A 19,434-nucleotide genomic window follows, 5' to 3' on the forward strand; every position below is an offset into this window, starting at 1 on the left:
ATCTGACCATCCACACACCTAGTCATCATCCATCCGACCATCCACCCATCCATCTGACCATCCACACACCTAGTCATCATCCATCCGACCATCCACACACCTAGTCATCATCCATCCACCCATCCATCATTCTATCCATCCAACCATCCATCCGACCATACACACACCTAGTCATCCATCCACCCACCCACCCATCCATCCATCCATCCATCCATCCATCCATTATTCTATCCACCCATCCATCCGACCATCCACACACCTAGTCATCCATCCATCCACCCATCCATCCATTATTCTATCCACCCATCCATCCTACCATCCACACACCTAGTCATCCATCCATCCACCCATCCATCCATTATTCTATCCACCCATCCATCTGACCATCCACACACCTAGTCATCCATCCACCCACCTATCCATCCATCATCCATCCATCCATCCACCCACCTATCCATCCATCCATCCACCCATCCATCCATTATTCTATCCACCCATCCATCTGACCATCCACACACCTAGCCTAGTCATCCATCCATCCATCCACCCATCCATCCATTATTCTATCCACCCATCCATCCGACCATCCACACACCTAGTCATCATCCATCCACCCATCCATCATTCTATCCATCCAACCATCCATCCAACCATTCACACACCTAGTCATCCATCCATCCACCCACCCACCCATCCATCCATCCATCCACCCACCCACCTATCCATCCATCCATCAATCCATCCACCCACCCACTCAACCACAGATCCATTAATCCATCCATCCATCCACTTACCTATCCACCCATCCACACACCTAGTCATCAATCCACCCACCTATCCATCCATCCATCAATCCATCCACCCTCCCACTCAACCACCGATCCATTAATCCATCATCCATCGATCCACCCACCTATCAATCCATCCATCCATTATTCTATCCACCCATCCATCCGACCATCCACACACCTAGTCATCCATCCATCCACCCACCCATCCATCCATCCATCCATCCACCCATCCACCCATTATTCTATCCACCCATCCGTCTGACCATCCACACACCTAGTCATCCATCCATCCATCCATCCATCCATCCATTATTCTATCCACCCATCCATCCGACCATCCACACACCTAGTCATCCATCCATCCACCCATCCATCCATTATTCTATCCACCCATCCATCTGACCATCCACACACCTAGTCACCCATCCATCCACCCATCCATCCATTATTCTATCCACCCATCCATCCACACACCTAGTCATCATCCATCCACCCATCCATCATTCTATCCATCCACCCATCCATCCGACCATCCACACACCTAGTCATCCATCCATCCACCCACCCACCCATCCATCCATCATCCATCCATCCATCCATCCATCCATCCACCCATCCATCCATTATTCTATCCACCCATCCATCCGACCATCCACACACCTAGTTATCCATCCATCCACCCATCCATCCATTATTCTATCCACCCATCCATCCTACCATCCACACACCTAGTCATCCATCCATCCACCCATCCATCCATTATTCTATCCACCCATCCATCTGACCATCCACACACCTAGTCATCCATCCACCCACCTATCCATCCATCATCCATCCATCCATCCATCTATCCATCCACCCACCTTTCCATCCATCCATCAATCCATCCACCCACCCACTCAACCACAGATCCATTAATCCATCATCCATCCGACCATCCACACACCTAGTCATCAATCCATCCATCCATCCATCCATCCATCCATCCACCTATCCAACCACCCACCCACCTATCCATCCACCCATCCATCCACCCTCCCACTCAACCACAGATCCATTAATCCATCATCCATCGATCCACCCACCATTCTATCCATCCATCCATCCATCCATCCATCCATCCATCCATCCATCCATCCATCCATCCAGCCACCCACCGTTAAATCCACCCATTCACTGATCTGTCTGCCTATCTATCTATCTATCCATCCATCCATCCACTGATCTATCCATCTATACACTGATCCATATTTTGTCTTGGACTCATGGAGCGTACACATACACATTGACTTGACATTTAAATCCAATCATAAATAAGACAATAAATAATTAATAAACCATCTCACAGTATAAATAACTAAAATAAATTCAAATGCATCATCATCATAATAATAATAATAATAATAAAAACATTATACATTATAGGACTATAAACTGGTGTTCGGGAACCACAAAGGGCATTCGAGTCTGAGCTGGCATGGAGGTGTTGCAACCATTGAGCACAGTCCAGGTGATGAGGTGTGGGGGATGGTGTGGAGGATGAATATGTCTGACCTTGAGTCTTTGGACAGGTAGAAGCTTTTAGACTACTATGCAAAAATGTTGCTCACATATGATTGACAGTTGTGGAAAGTCTTGAAGGAAGTGTACATATCTGATGGATGCTGCTCTGTGTTGGCAGTCAGGAAAACGTTAAGATGGGCACATATATTCCAGTAGAGGTGTCCGTCTCTTCCAGTGGCCTGGATCTCAACTGTCGGACGTATATCATGAACAGCTGCATGTACGCATCACCTTCACCACAGTATCTACAGGTACAAGTCTCGTACTTTAACAAATCACAAAGGCCATGTCACTCCAATTTCTTTTAGAATATTTTGTAGCACATTAAATGTTGTTAAGAGTGTATCACAGTGTAAAACATGTCATTTCCTGTTGCCAGTAGGTGGCGCTATGACTATAACTGAATATGGCATGTAGATATATTCAGGTCGGGACTCTTATAAAACATGAGAAGTTTGGAGCAGATTGGGCATTTTATGTTTGAGTTACAACAACTTCCTGTTTCATGGCAAAACATCAAATTCTGTCAGGCCGCCACGGACACGCCGTTCAAAGAAAACTCAAAAGCTTTGCTATTTAGCATCGCAAAGGCCTTTAGATTAGATTGACCGAATATGATGTTGATCTGATTTAATCTCTAGGAGGAGTTCGTTAAAGTTTGAGGCCTGGAAATGGCAAAAATGTAAGAGAAAAATCACAATGGCTGACTTCCTGTTGAGATTAGGGCAAGGGTCCAAGAGACGTTTTTGTAGGTATTGGCGTGTTACACATGTGTACAAATTTTGGTACATGTAGGTGAAGCGTAGCGCAAAGCGCACATCGTTGAATGTTTGTAGGTGGCTCTATAGAGCCATTTTGCCACACCTAATTCTGAAACCCATATCAGACGTAAATATTGACCACTTCTGATGCGTGTTTCATGAGTTTCTGAGTATGTTTAGGCCCTCAAAACTGCGATTCATTTGGGGAAAAAATTATAAATGCCTAGAAGAACAATAGGGTCCTCACAACATTGGTGCTCAGGCCCTAATAAATGGTTTAAGGGTCAATGACGCTGTATTGTGAGTATTGACGCTGACTATCACACCTGGAGTCGTGAGTTTGAATCCACGGCATGCTGAGTGACTCCAGCCAGGTCTCCTTAGCAACCAAATTGGCCCGGTTGCTAGGCAGTGTAGAGTCACATGGGGTAACCTCCTCTTGGTCACTATAATGTGGTTCTCGCTCTCGGTGGAGCGTGTGGTGATTTGTGCGTGTATCGTGGAGAATAGCGTGAAGCCTCCACACACGCTACGTCTCCACGGTAACGCGCTCAACAAACCACGTCATAAGAAGCGTGGATTGATGGTCTCAGACGCAACTGAGATTCGTCTACATTAATCTGGATACATTTGAAAACGCCGTTTGAAAAGCGCTCTCCGTCCACACTAATGTTTTCAAGCGTTTTCCAAAAGTTGCTCGTCCACACTGAAACGTATGAAAACGCTTAAATTGTGTCACTGCGCATGCGAGAAATCCCCGCTGCATGTTCGGTCTGAAACGCAATTATCCTTGTGTTCCGTCGCCAGACACCAATTCCGAGTGAACTTCCCGTCATCTTTGAAGTAACGTAATGTGAACGTTGTACAAAGTGACGTTTTAAATTTTTTTTAACAACGCTATCAAAGTGAGAATCAGGCACAACAGCGTCGCTATAACACGGGCCGCCATCTTGATTGTTTTGGTTGGATAGATCACATGACTAAAGACGCGTCATCGATTTCCAAAGCGTCCGTTTTAACAGTCCACACTACAACGCGAAATCGGCGTTTTCAAATGTATCCACTTTGGAGTGCGTTTTCAAAAAGCTACGTTTTCGCGGACAAAAACGCCATATCAGTGTGGACGGAAGGCCAAAACAGAGAGAAAAAGATGCGTTTTCAAACTAAAACGTATCCGTGTGGACTAGGCCCGAGATTCGTCCTCCGCTACCCGGATTGAGGCGGGTCGCTACACCAACCACGAGGACTTAGAGCGCATTGGGAATTGGGCGTTCCAAATTGATGAGAAAAAGGGGAGGGGGAAAAAAAAGCGTAAATGAGAATTTTTTTATTTATTTATTTTTTTCAAAATTTCTTAAAGCCAAATTGGACACAAAGATTACATTTCTACAAACTTGACATGTGTGTTTTAAACTCAATTTTTATTTATTTCAAATTTTTATCACCTCGCTGATGTACCCAATGATAGACCTTGTTTACACCCATTTTAACCCATTTTTCACAATCTTAAAGTCATTTATTTCCACAGCAGTCTATTATTGCTGTATAATTGAATACAGATTGAAGTGTGCAGTTATTAGCATCAATATGCACCAGATGTTATGCTAATCATGTTCTCCGGTGTTGCAGGTTATCGTGATGGGAGCAGAACAGAACGGACTTCTGGAGGAGTACCAGGAGAAGCTCAAATCAATTGAAACCAACAAGTACGAGGGCTCTCTCCCTGTGATGAAGAAACTAGCCATGAAAACATCCAAAGAAAGGACCGAGCAGATTCTATCTGATAATTAGCATCGGATAGGTGCGCTCTCATAAATGGAGTCTATGTGAATCCTCATTAGCCTCATTGTATTACATGTACACCACATCAAACTTCGCAAAGGCTAGTTATGTTGTTTACCCAGACAGCTGCTTTGAAACGTTCAGTATTCGGAATGTATCATAGCAACAGCGGAATTTATAACGCATAAAACATTTTCTTTTAAGCTTGTTGTGTTTTGCTTTTTATGGAGCCGCAGGACAATGATGTCATGACGACATCATCAACTGATGGCACCACAAGGACATGCACCGTCCCAAGACCGCGGGAAAAATTCAAGCATTTAAGCGCTTTCGAAAATATTTAATTTATTAAAATACGTGATTTGTGATTTCTGTGTTTCTTGCAAAATTATTTAAAACACTTGAATGTCTTATTGACATCAGAGAGGAAACGTGTTATAGACGTATTGCAGATGAGCGAACAACAAACGCACACACATCAGGGTTTATTCTGATTGTACAACTGTACACTGACAGCAAGTGTACATCACCCAGACGTCTATTTGATGTGTGTGTTTATGTTTGGAAGATGTATTTGCATAAAATGTTGCTCCTCTGTAGTACGCCTATTAGATGTTTCCCCACGGATGTTAATAAGATGTTCAGCAGATGTCTTTGAGATGTTTAAGATCTAAAACAGACATCTCGAAGATGTCACCCAGACGTCTATTTGATGTGTGTTACATCTGGAAGACGTATTTTTTACGTTGTTCGCTCATCTGCAATACGACTATGAGACGTTAACTCAGATGTCAATAAGACGTTCAGCAGATGTTTTTAAGACGTTTATGATAAATCTGATCATTTTAAGATGTTTAGCAGATGTTAATTAGATTGTAATGCTTTCCAGATGAAACGATCTAAAACAGACATCTCTGAGATGTCTCCCAGATGTCCATTTGATGTGTGTTTATGTTGTTCGCTCATCTGCAATACATCTATAACACGTTTCCTCTCAGATGTCTATGAGATGTTTAGCAGATGTTAATTAGATTGTGATGCTTTCCAGATTAAAATATCTAAAATAGACATCTCGGAGATGTCACCCAGATGTTAATTTGATGTGTGTGTTACATCTGGAAGACGTATTTTGTACGTTGTTCGCTCATCTGCAATACGACTATGAGACGTTAACTCAGATGTCAATAAGACGTTCAGCAGATGTCTTTGAGACGTTTATGATAAATCTGATCATAATTAGATTGTGATGCTTTCCAGATAAAAAGATCTAAAACAGACATCTCTGAGACGTCACCCAGATGTTAATTTGATGTGTGTGTTACATCTGGAAGACGTATTTTTTACGTTATTCGCTCATCTGCAATACGTCTATAAAACGTTTCCTCTCAGACCTCAATAAGACGTTCAGAAGATGTCTATGAGATGTTTGATAAATCTGATCATTTTAAGATGTTTAGCAGATGTTAATTAGATTGTGATGCTTTCCAGATGAAACTATCTAAAACAGACATCTCTGAGACGTCACCCAGATGTCCATTTGATGTGTGTTTATGTTGTTCGCTCATCTGCAATACGTCTATAACACGTTTTCTCTCAGATGTCAATAAGACGTTCAGCAGATGTTTTTAAGATGTTTATGATAAATCTGATCATTTTAAGATGTTTAGCAGATGTTAATTAAATTGTGATGCTTTCCAGATGAAAAGATCTAAAACAGACATCTCATGTGCAAGCTGGAAGCATTAAGCAATTTAGTAACACATTGCATTCAGATCAAAAACTATAGTACATTATTTTAAACGTCAGTTCACATAAAGTCGAGTCTCTGACGTCACCACACGACCCACATTCAAGCACTGTTAAAACCGGCAGAAATGAGTCAATGCTGGGCGTTCATCTCTCACTGAGGGAGGTCAGATTTCATCGTCACTTCTTTAGTTTTACTTCCTCTTTCAAATGAGACCATGAGCTCAACAACAACATTCCCGAGGTTTCTACTTATTCTTCATGTTAAGACAAACTCTTTCGTTTTCTGTTTGTAGACAGTAAAACATTCTTAAAATGTAACGATGGGCGCGATGCGTTTTATAAATTGAACGCGCGCGGATTCGGTGAGAAATCTTTATTTTGTGTGTCAGGTTTGATTTGACGGGTCTTCTACAGGAACATTCTGGTATGTCTCGACATATTTGGCTACAGAGTCTCTCGTGTTACTAGGGTTGATAGTCTCGTACTAACCTGATAGACTGTTTGAAATGGGCTCTTGTGTGAAAGACGGGACGCACACCTGTGCACGCGCATCACACCTGAAGCTGCTCACCTTACATCGAGAGCTGCTGGTGGATCAGGTGAAAAACACACAGTGTGTTCTGGACAACCTGCAGCTGAACGGATTTATATGCACTGAAGATATAGAGATTATACAACGCAGCACCACCAAAACAGACCAGGTATAACACCAACCAAAATGTATTATGGGCATGCACCATGGTATTCTTTTAAATAACTTGAACCACCATGTAAATACCAAGGCACATTCTTGTGGCACTGATGCAAAAGTTAAGACACACCTACAGACTCTTCCACATTTTAGAATGATCATGAAGTCATCAAAACTATGAAATAGGATGTGTGGTAGTCATGCAATCATCCAAACTTTTGACTGGCAGTCTATTGCACCAATATAAATAAATAAGATCTATGCATTTAAATTGCACTATTTAATTGCATAGAGTAAACTTGCATGACTAAATATTTAACATTTGTTAACTGAACATTTCACCAATCACATAGATGGAATTTTGTGATGGAATTGCAATGCATAAATGATTAGTACCTTATTCATTAACTACAGTACTACATGAATGAACAATATTTTACAGCACTTTTAAATAAGTCCAAGTTATCTAATGTGTTTACCAATGTACTAGATCCTTATTTTAAAGTGTGACCAGTTCATTTAAAATAAAAATACCTAGTGCAGGGGTGCCCAATACGTCGATCGCGATCTACCAGTCGATCGCAAAGGCAATGCCGGTAGATCGCACAAAATTTAAATGTGCTTTCGTAACATTTTTATAAAAATAAACATAATGTCTTTCCTTCTTTTAGTTTTCTGTCTTGACTTGCACTTGACGAGTAAATTTTGACCAGGCGAGATTTTTGTTTATTCAGTTGCCATGACAACTAGGTTCGCGCCCTCCAAGGGCTTCTGAGAACAGAGCGCGAAATTGCGAAGCTAGCCGTGTTTGTGATTAGCAACCAGCAGCTACTGTCTGACTCCATTCAGTGCAAGTCGTCAGAATAAGGTAAATACCCTGTCTATTGTAATCTACTGTGCTGTAGGTGTTTTTGGTTTAGTGTTAAAACTGGATGATATCAACAGTGAACATTATTTTATTTTTTTTAAATAATTTGAAGATGAATTCCATGTAGGGATACATGCATTAGACCCAATAAGCATTTTTTTTTAATTTTATTATTATTATTTTTTTTAAATGAAACTGTTTTTTTAGTTGGTATATCTTATTGAGTTGGTCATTTAAAAGTAGATCATCACACAAAAAAGTGTGGGCACCCCTGGCCTAGAGTTATTCACTTCTAATCAACTCACCTCATTGTTGGACCTGCAGGTACGCAAGATCTTGGAGCTTGTGCAGAGTAAAGGAGAGGAGTGCTGTGCGTACTTCATACACATACTTCATGAAGCATACGACGCTTACATCGACCTGCGGCCTTGGTTCAGGGATATTCAGTACACACCGTTAGACGATATAAGTGTCATACCAGTGATTAACACTGACCCAAGTGAGTGTGTTTTCATTTAAAATCATATATCAAATCATTTCAGAAATACAGAATCCATCAAGGTCTACAGTGGTGACCAAAAATATTGGCACCCTTCATATATATTTACATTTACATTTATGCATTTGGCAGACGCTTTTATCCAAAGCGACTTATTACAGGGATAATCCCCCTGGAGCAACCTGGAGTTAAGTGCCTTGCTCAAGGACACAATGGTGGTGGCTGTGGGGCTTGAACCAGCAACCTTCTGATTACCAGTTATGTGCTTAGACCACTGAACCACCACCACTCCATATATATGAGAAAAGAAGGCTGTAAGAAATGTTGTTTATCCTTTTTCCAATCAAAATATTCACAAAAATATATCCTCAAACAGATACCAAACAATTCCAAACACAATGCAAGTTTGATCAAAAAACTAATATTTTGGTCAAATACGTGTGGCACAATTATTGGCACCTTTTTATTCAATACGTTGTGCAACTTCCCTTTGCCAAGATAACAGCTCTGAGTCTTCTCCTATAATGCCTAATGAGGTTGGAGAACACATGGCAAGGGATCTGAGACCATTCCTCCATACAGAATCTCTCCAGATTCTTCAAATTCAGAGGTTTATACTGGTGGACTCTCCTCTTCAGTTCGCCCCACAGGTGTTCTATGGGGTTCAGGTCAGGGGACTGGGATGGCCGTGGCAGAACCTTGATTTTGTGGTCAGTGAACTATTATTGTGTTTGTTTTGGATCATTGTCCCACTGGAATATCAAACCACGGCACATTGTAAGCTTTCTGGCAGAGGCAATCAGGTTTTGATTTTGTATCTGTTGGTATATGATAGAGTCCATGATACCATATATCCGAACAAGATGTCCAGGACCTCTGGCATAAAAACAGCCTCACAACATTAAAGATCCACCATCATATTTAAGTGTGGGCATGAGGTACTTTTCCATATGGCTACCTCTCTGTGTGCACCAAACTCATCTCTGGTGTTTAATAATAAAAAGCTCCATTTTTGTTTCGTCGGACCATAAAACCCGGTCCCATTTGAAGTTCCAATAGTGTCTGGCAAACTGAAGATGCTTGAGTTTGTTGTTGGATGAGAGTGGAGGCTTTTTTCTTCAAACCCTCCCAAACAACTTGTGATGATGTAGGTGATGTTTGATTGTAGTTTTGGAGACATTCTGACCCCAAGTCCCAACAAATTCCTGCAAATCTCCAGCTGTGATCCTTGGGGAATTTTTGGCACTCGAACCATCCTCCTCACCATGCGTGGAGACAATATTATATAATGCTAATAAATTTGTTTACTTCAATTAAAGGTTCGATTTTTGTGAATATTTTGAATCAACAATAAATACTTTTTTCACAGCCTTCTTTGCTCATATTTACCAAGGGTGCCAATATTTTTGGCCACCACTGTATACTGTAGTTGCGATTATCAGTTGGGGTAATTGACATAAAACAACGACATTAATGATTAATATTTTTAAATCAATAGAAATGTAATAGAAATAATATTAAACCATGTATAAGAAAATTCAAGCGCCTATGTTTAGATGCTGTAACTGGCCACCAATTTTGTTTTTTAGTTTTCCACCATTTTTATCACCTTTTAGATGTTGGGTTATTCCGTGTCAAATCAACATAATTTCAGAAAATTCCCCAGCTAAAATATTAGTGAGCAGTTTCAGCACCTTTGGAGTTTGGAACCCTAATGGTGCAATCCCGTGCTTTATACACTGCCTGGCCATTAAAAATGGGTAAAATTGAACAATTCATGCATGGAGCCACATTGAGAGCCCCCTATCTTTGGGATTGAACCATTTAGGGTCTTACAAATTAAGATACCCAAAGGAAAGTTGGTGCAGAACCCAAATCTAAAAGGATATTAAGATATCTTTAATACTTCTGGAGTTATAGGTACTCCAACTTTGGAAAAACAACACATAAAAAGCCCATTTCGCCCATTTTTGGACTCCCTGTATAAAAATAAAATAATGATGCTGCCACCTTTCTAAGCCGGGGATCTCCGTTTGAGTTGACACAAAGAAAGTAATCAAGAACAAGTACAAATACTTAAGTCTCTTAGGTAATATGCATTATATTAACTTATATTAATACAGTTATGGTCCCTTCATCCAGTTGTTTTGGTGCACTAACTGGCTTGCATCTCCATAGTTAGCAAGTACTGTGAGAAGCTCCGGCACGAGCTGAGAAGAGACACTCAGTTCATCATGTCTTACTCGAAGAGCGACGAAACGCCACTGGAAGATCTTTACACGGACACGCAGATGGAGCTCTTGAACGACAGGGATGAGAGTCTGGGCTACTTACAGTGTCTAGATGAACTTCTAGGAGACCAGGGGGTCTTCAACCAGCAGGCCGAGACCATCTTTATCACCGGTGATGCTGGTGTAGGCAAATCCATTGTTCTTCAGAAACTGCAGAACTTGTGGTCCAGACGGGAGCTGAGCACTCGTGCCAAGTTCTTCTTCAAATTCAGGTGCAGGATGTTCAGTGCCTTCAAGGAGTCGTACGAGATCTCGTTGAAGGACTTGATCTTCAAGCACAATTGCTATCCTGATGCAGACCCCGATAATGAGGTCTTTAACTACATCTTACGATTTCCTGAGATGGTACTTTTCACGTTTGATGGATACGATGAAATCCAAATGGATTTTGACCTGGACTGTGCTCCCGAAGTGGTTTCCCCCGAAGAAAAGACGAGCCCTCTGCTGCTTCTGATGAATTTGCTGTGTGGAAAATTGCTCAAGGGGTCTCGAAAGATCCTGACCGCACGAACTGGCACGGAGGTCCAAAGCAGAGTGTTGAGGAAGAAGGTGTGTTTGAGGGGATTTTCACCTGAACACCTGAAGAGATACACTGCTCTACACTTTTCCGAGCAGGTATTCAGGACGCTGGTGAATGAGCAGCTTGATGCCAACCCTCACCTGTCGAGTCTCTGCTCCATCCCGTTGTTCAGTTGGATCATCCTCAAGAGCTTCAAACACCTCCGCTCTGTATACGATGACTTTGAGTTACCGGACTCTTGCATCACCCTCACAAATGTCTTCTTGCTTCTTTCAGAAGTCTTCTTGGGTCACTCGACGGCCCCTACTGGACTTCTGAAACGGAGCACGAGGTGTCCTGCGGAGACCTTCAAAGCTGGCGAGCAGAAGCTTTCGGCCTTCTCCAAGCTCGCTTTACAGTGTCTAGAGAAGGGCGGATTCGTGTTCAGCATGGACGAGGTGTTGTCATGCGGATTAGACGAAAAGGACCTTCAGTTTGGCTTTCTGAGACCTGTTTGCCATTACGACATATGCGGAGGCTCGGCTACCTTTGAGTTTCTTCACATGACCCTACAGGCCTTCTTAGCAGCTTTTTCTCTGGTGCTGGACTCAAAAAACCCTCCCAATATGATTCTGAGGTTCTTCTCCAAATGTGAATACAAGACGTCGTCGTCTTGTTTACCTTGTCTTGGAAAGTCAAAGCCCAGAGACAAGGACCCTTTCCAGACCAATGAGCACTTTCAGTTCACCAACTTATTCTTATGCGGTCTCTTGTCCAAACCCAACGCTGCACTCCTAGAACACCTCGTTCCACCATTGCTGTTGAAGCAAAAGTGCAAGACGCTCAAGTCGTACCTGTCGAACGTCGTGAGAACTCATCTTAAGAGTCTGCCCAGTAGCCAAGCCACAGACATCGAGGGCATTAAAGTGCACGCAATGCCAAATTTCTTGTGGATGCTTCGGTGCATATTTGAGACGAACAGCGAGGAAGTGGCCAAGATGACCGCCAATGGCATATCGGCAGATTACATCAAGATTGCGTTCTGTAACATCTACTCGGCGGACTGCAGCGCTTTGAACTTTGTACTCCATCACCGCAAGAAGCACCTGGGAGTTGACATGGACAACAATAACATTAACGATTATGGCGTGAAGCAATTGAGACCGTCTTTCAGCAAAATGACTGTAATAAGGTAAGGAACATGCAAGCAGAATTGAGATTTACTAACAGCACGAGGGAGTGTAAAGGATTGGTTCTGGTTGAACTAGCACTTTAAATCCATCTCTTTCAGATTGTGTGTGAATCAGCTGACGGACAGCAGTATTGAAGTTCTGGCAGAGGAACTCATCAGACACAAAGTTGTCAGGGTGTTGGGGTGAGTTCAACTGTACGTCAGGCTCTTTATCTTGCGTTTTAATTTGCCAGTCTGATCTATAACAATATTTACAGCCTTTACAAGAATCACATCACAGATGTCGGAGCCAAACTGGTGGCAAAGATCATTGAAGAGTGTCCACGCTTGAGGACTGTCAAGTAGGTATCACAGAAACATACTCTCACAATCAAATGCATCGTGGGACGTTTCATGTTAGCACATGAAACATGCATGTGCTTATTTGGGAATAAAGAATGCAATAAATGTACAAGAAGGTTTTTATGAAATAATGATGTCTATGTTTTTGCTCTAGGCTTGGCTGCAACCAAATCACCACCGTGGGTGGGAAGCATCTTGCTTGCGCTATTCAAAAGAGCAAATCTATCTTTGATGTAGGGTAAGATTATTTATTTCAAATATGTAAACACTCCACTATGTACTAATAGTGGAGTGGTGGTGGTGTAGTGGTCTAAAGCACATAACTGGTAATCAGAAGGTTGCTGGTTCGATCCCTACAGCCACCACCATTGTGTCCTTGAGCAAAGCACTTAACTCCAGGTTGCTCCGGGGGGATTGTTCCTGTAATAAAGGCTCTGTAAGTTGCTTTGGATAACATAAACACACATGACGGACATCTCTCTCTCCCGCACAATCCTCCGCAGTCGGTCTTTATCCCGCCCTCCGCCCTGCCACAAGGTCTTACGGAAGGTTTTACGTGCCTCAAAGTGCATGAAGGCAAAGAAACGTTTCCTTCAGACTGAAACCACGTGATTATGTTCAACTATAAAGAAAAAAGCCAAATTACTTTGGGCTACATTTATAAACCAAAACCAACATTTAAAAATAATGTTTTTACTCGGTAACAATTGAAAGGGTTTTTGTTCTCATTTACGGTTCGTTTTCTGTTTTCATTCATTGAACGGTTTGTAGTCGATAGTCATAATGACCACTTTAATGATAATTTCATCCTTTTTGCACTTTGATTATATGGAAAACAAAAGCTCTGATATTCTGCCATGTATAAATACAGTTATGTCTGCTTTTGTAGAATGTGGGGTAACTCGATTGCCGACGAGGGGGCAGATGCTTTTGCGGAGGCATTAAAGAATCACCCCAGCCTCACCAACCTCAGGTAATCCTCCTCTTCAGACTTCAGAAATTGACGCTTAATTCAGAAGACTTGGCTAAATCATTATTGTTGCATCGCTGTTTAGTCTCTCTGCCAATGGCGTCACGTCTCATGGTGGCAGAAGTTTGGCCAAAGCACTTAAGGAAAACGCAAGCCTTAAAATCTTCTGGTGAGACTGATTTGACTAAACGTGCAGTTCATAAAAGACTTCGGATGTTTTGTTCTTCCATTTTTATTTAATGCACTCATTTTCCAGGTTGATCCAGAACAGAATCGGTGATGACGCAGCGTCGGATCTCGCTGATGCCGTCAGGTCGAACTCTTCTCTGACCCACGTGATGTACGACACCATATTTATTTACTTTTCTCCCCAAGTCCTCGTGGTGGCGTATTGACTCGCCTCAATCCGCGCATCTTATCACGTGACTTGTTGAGTGCGTTACCATGGAGACGTAGCGCGTGTGGAGGCTTCCCGCTATTCTCCGCGGCATCCACGCACAACTCGCCACACGCCCCATTGAGAGCGAGAACCACTAATCACCACCACGAAGAGGTTACCCCATGTGACTCTACCCTCCCTAGCAACCGGCCCAATTTGGTTGCTAAGGAGACCCGGCTGGAGTCACTCAGCACGCCCTGGATTCAAACTTGCGACTCCAGCGGTGATAGTCACAGACCCAGACTCCCAGACCCCCATTATGACTTTTAATCATCATTAGCGGTAATGCTACATAATGTATTCTATACGTTTTCGGCCCGAGACGTACTTTACACAAGTATGGGACCGCAGCAGTCACGTCTAGATGCACAAGCCTTTACGACATTTAATCATGTGCCGGATATGAATTATAGATGTCTACAGCTCGGCTAGATTTTACTGTCGATCGATTAACATTTTTAATCACATTAATTACATGGTGTAATTAATTGCAATTAATCACATATACAAATATTTGCTTTGAAAGCCCCTCATATAACAATAATTCAATATATAATGATGAAATAATTATACATAGTTATCTTTAAGTATAATATATATATATATAAAAATAGGGCTGTCGATTTAACGCGTTAATAACGTGTGATTAATTTAACAAAAAATAATACGTTAAATTTTTTTACAATTAATCGCAATGCTTAACTGAGAGATTCAAGCTTGTAGTACCACCTGTTTACTCCAGGGGGCAGTAAGTGAAACTTCAGCTGTTTGAGCAACACACAGTTTATACAGTGAAGAAACACTTCAGCAGAACAACACAAACATGAGTTACATTCTTGCGTTCAAACACTTGATGGAGCACAAATCTGAACTAAGAGATCTCAAGATGTGTTTAAAGTATTAAACTATATTTAACTCGACACAGTGACCTAAAAATGTGTTTATGACGCGACACACCCGAGACGCTACACAAGCATGTCTGACGCAGGTGTGCTTAAACAAGCTCTCATAATAAATCTCTGATTGATAAATTCACTTGTGTAATGGATTACTGTGAACTGTGTGTCAATGATTGTCTTATGATCAATAATATGGTAGTAAACAATATATTGTATTATAAAGCCACTTTTTGTCTTATCAATGAATATAATGCATTTTAATTATCGGAATGTTTTTATTTTATATATATATATATATATATATATATATATATATATATATATATATATATATATATATATATATATTATGTTATATTTAATTATTTCATCATTATATATTTAATTATTGTTATATGAGGGGCTTTCTCAGCAAATATTTGTATATGCGATTAATCGCGATTAATTAATCGGGACACCGTGTAATTAATTCAATTAAAAAAAATATATTTTTATTTTTTTTAATATTTGTATAAAATATATATATATATATATATACGCATTGCATCATAAACATACATTTTTAGGTCACTGTGTCAAGTTAAATATAGTTTAATACTTCATAGTTAGTAGAATAGTTCAGATTTGTGCTCCTTCGAGTGTTTTGAACGCAAGAATGTAACACATGTTTGTGTATGTTCTGCTGAAGCTGAAGTTTCACTTACTGCCCCCTGGAGGAAACAGGTGGTACTACAAGCTTGCATTTCTCAGGAATCTTCCATATTACGCTCTGGGGCATTGCCATTAATTGCGTACATTTTTTAACGCGTTATTTTTAATAAAATTAATCGCACTGAATTAATGCGTTAAACCGACAGCCCTAATTAAATGTTTCGCGTTATGCACCAAATCCTAATTTTTGTCTAGTTATTATTATTAGTTTTTTTTGCATCAATAAACTGCATCTGTGATTTTATTTATTTTGGTCTCTTGTAGCCTCCGTGTCAGTCATAGTTAGGAAAGACAAAGATGAAATGTTTTAACTTTCAGCCGATTAATCGGTTATAGACCTTCGTTATCGGCAAAACCCACTATCGGTCGACCTCTAGTAATCACGGATATCAAAAATGATCATTTTCACTAGTTGTAATTCCATTCCTGATATCCAAAAACTGAAAATTGTATTAAAGATTAGACTAAGACTAAGACGCCCCACTTAAATTGTAACATGCTGTTGGGCGCCATTATGTCACTCCTGGCTGCAAAAATTCAAGCATCTCGGGTTTGTTTGGCGGCTTGTGGCACAATCACATTCCAGAGGTGTTCAATGGGGTTCAGGACTTGAGATTGGGCTGGTCATGACAGGGTCTTGATCTGGTGCTCCTCCATCCACCCCTTGATTGACCCGCTGTGTGGCATGGAGCATTGTCCCGCTGGAGAAAACAATCCTCAGATTTGGGGAACACTGTCAGAGCAGAAGGAAGCCAGGGTGTCTTCCCTCATCTTACCCCATCTGTAATTCATATTCTGCACATGATTGAGAATTCGGCTTACGTTACAAGCTTGATTTTGTATGTTGTTGCGCTCCAAAATGTTCAAAAGTGCGATTCGTAACGCAAGTACACGCTGCATTCTCGGCGTTGCCACAAGGGGCGCCATAGCAGACATTAGCATAAACGTTCTATTTCGACGAGTAACAATTTGAAGAAAAACTTGCGACTTAAACTTAAAGTTCAATTGTCGGTGTTTATAGCTAGCTACTTGAATAACAACATGCACAGACGTTTTTAAAGAAACTCTATCGCCCCCTTGAGGTTTGATTCAAGAACGCATTCAGGTTTGTCCAACAGGATCGTGCGCTTCCAATGTCCATTTGTGTACTTTAAAATGTACGTATTACGAATGCCGTTTTGTTAAACATTACGCCGTTCAGTTTGGAAGCACATAATGAACTCTTGACAAATGAAATAGTCCGTTGATTTCTTCACAGGCTAATAGAAAACGAGCTGACCGTTCATGGAGCCAAACAGCTCGCCGAAGCCCTGACGATCAACACGACACTCAAGGAAATCAAGTAAGATCTGAGCACGCTTCCAGAACGTCTATGTAGATAATAGAGGTGTTAGAACAGAGCCATAGTTTTCATGTGATGTGGTGCATGAGGTCACCCTCCAGTTTCACTCCTCTTCTGATGTGTTCGCAGCATTAAAGGAAACCGAATCTGCGAAGAAGAAGAAAAACTCTTTGAGGTTGAAAAGAGGCTTCGCTTCCGCTGAGCAGGAACACAGAAGACACGTGATGTCTGTGAGGACATGTGGCGTAACCACAGATGTTGACGTAGCCTACATTAGGCGCTAAACAAACACCATTCAGTTAGCGGTTTTATTACAATATTATGGTCTAATGTGTGATAACAAAACCACAACAATCACAGGTCAGTACATCAGGGCTGGTGATGTCACAATAGTGATGTAATCACTCTGAAATGGTTTAAAAGGGTGATTTTTGTTTTTGTTTGTTGTTGTTGTTGTTGCATCATTGCAACCAAACAATCATCGTAGCCAAGCAGGTTCAAAATGTTTAATGCAAATAGTAAAAATTGAGTTTATAAGAAAGGAAGGCATGTTTTACACTAAATGAACACAAGGGAGAATATTGAATTATTGTTGTTTATATGCACCAAATATGTAGGCCTAGTAATTAACCGGAGTATTTTCCTACATATATTTGTACTAATTGCAATACATGGAAAAATAATAAAAAAATTTTAAAAATTGTTTTTATTTTTTTTATTTTTTTAAACGTTTTTTGCAAATTAATTGTTCCATCAGCTTTGAATGGATTCATTGAGGTTGCGACGCATTTACGGGAATTAAATTAACTTTACTTATTTAATGCTGTTTTTGCAACGCTACTAAACAGCAATCACGTGCAGGATATGAATTATAGATATCTATAAATAAAAATAAATTACTAGTAAAAATGCTATTTTTTTATATATCGGTAATCACGTTTTCACTAGTAAAAATGTTCATTCTTGATATATAAAATAATGTCATTACTCAAAAAAAAAACTTGATATAACAAACTGAATTTTAACTAGTAAAACTAGTAAATTGTGAACTGTATTTTCACTCCTCTTTTAAACACAATTGCAGATATCTATAATTTCTTACTAGTAAAAATACACATTTTACATATCAGCAATGTACTGACGGACTAGAGTAAAGTGCTCGTTTTATATCAGTAATTACATTGTTACAGTACAAATATCCATTACTGATAAACAATTAAATTACTGTAAATTATCTGTAAATGAGATCTGATAATTCATATATCAATATATCAAAGTCTTTCTAATTTACAATAACATTTGAAATGAACATTGCCATGAGTGAAAACCAAATAACCAATATCGCAGCATAGACTGTAAAAAAAGATGGCCGACGCCCCTTCGCTCTTTTCCATTGGTGAGAACTGAAGCCGCCAGTGTCCCGATATGGCGCTGACATCTTGGGACTTGAGTCTCGCGCAGTTCGCGATTTGGGACCAGACCTGCGCAGTAGTGAGCAGGAAGTAAAGCAGCGAAATCAAGGCCCGCCCTCACTCTCGCTGAATCAATCACAAGCACTACGCCCCTGCACTTTTGACTTATGACTTATGACGGTGTGAAATAATTAATTATAGAAATTTAGATATTAAATTTAAAGCTCCAATCTCCTCAGTCCTCCGAAGATCCGAAATAAAGTCAGTTGGTGCTTCAGTGACTACTTAGCTCAGAGAACCTGTCAATCACAGCTGTCAATCATGATGTCACAGCACCGTTTTTATAGCATCAAATAACTAAAAACAAACTTATTTTGAAAACAAACACTTGAAATGACATCAACGTGATAGAAACGACAGTAAATGACAGAAACTATCTTTGGAAAAAAGATATGTGAAGTGTAATTTAATTGTTTAGTTGGTCTCACGTCCGTTGAACTATACATGGGAGGCGGGGTTTATGACCTATACTAGGACCAGCCACCGGGGGGCGATCGAGACGTTTTGGCTTCACTTTTGAGGGCTTGTGCGGCACACTTGTATCGAACATTAGCATTGTAGCATTTTTTGCAT

General features: G+C 40.6%; 2 protein-coding genes across 2 annotated transcripts in view; both read left to right on the top strand.

Moving 5' to 3' along the window:
* The window catches only part of LOC127657866 (gamma-glutamylcyclotransferase-like), an 11,299-nt gene extending 6,337 nt beyond the window's left edge, over positions 1–4,962 (top strand). The window contains exons 3-5 of the mRNA XM_052146819.1: positions 2,217–2,362; positions 2,473–2,605; positions 4,745–4,962. Of these exons, the coding sequence (XP_052002779.1) occupies positions 2,217–2,362; positions 2,473–2,605; positions 4,745–4,906 (441 nt within the window). The 3' untranslated portion in view covers positions 4,907–4,962. The remainder of the gene's footprint in view (positions 1–2,216; positions 2,363–2,472; positions 2,606–4,744) is intronic.
* A 1,898-nt stretch (positions 4,963–6,860) lies between these two features.
* LOC127657850 (nucleotide-binding oligomerization domain-containing protein 1-like) lies at positions 6,861–18,244 on the top strand. Its single transcript, XM_052146794.1, has 11 exons — positions 6,861–7,347; positions 8,530–8,704; positions 10,883–12,686; positions 12,786–12,869; positions 12,944–13,027; positions 13,183–13,266; positions 13,918–14,001; positions 14,084–14,167; positions 14,255–14,338; positions 17,306–17,389; positions 17,519–18,244. Exons 1-11 carry the CDS (start codon positions 7,153–7,155, stop codon positions 17,589–17,591), a joined length of 2,835 nt encoding a protein of 944 aa, XP_052002754.1. The 5' UTR covers positions 6,861–7,152; the 3' UTR covers positions 17,592–18,244.
* Positions 18,245–19,434: the final 1,190 nt, after the last annotated feature.

This window comes from Xyrauchen texanus, chromosome 17 (assembly GCF_025860055.1).
Source record: "Xyrauchen texanus isolate HMW12.3.18 chromosome 17, RBS_HiC_50CHRs, whole genome shotgun sequence".
Classification (NCBI taxonomy): Eukaryota; Metazoa; Chordata; class Actinopteri; order Cypriniformes; family Catostomidae; genus Xyrauchen; species Xyrauchen texanus.

Coding starts and splice junctions, on each gene's coding strand:
- LOC127657850 (XM_052146794.1), top strand. CDS start 7,153: ATGGGCTCTTGTGTGAAAGACGGGACGCACACCTGTGCACGCGCATCA. Junction 12,687..12,785: donor AGCAAAATGACTGTAATAAG/GTAAGGAACATG, acceptor CATCTCTTTCAG/ATTGTGTGTGAATCAGCTGA. Junction 13,028..13,182: donor CCACGCTTGAGGACTGTCAA/GTAGGTATCACA, acceptor TTTTTGCTCTAG/GCTTGGCTGCAACCAAATCA.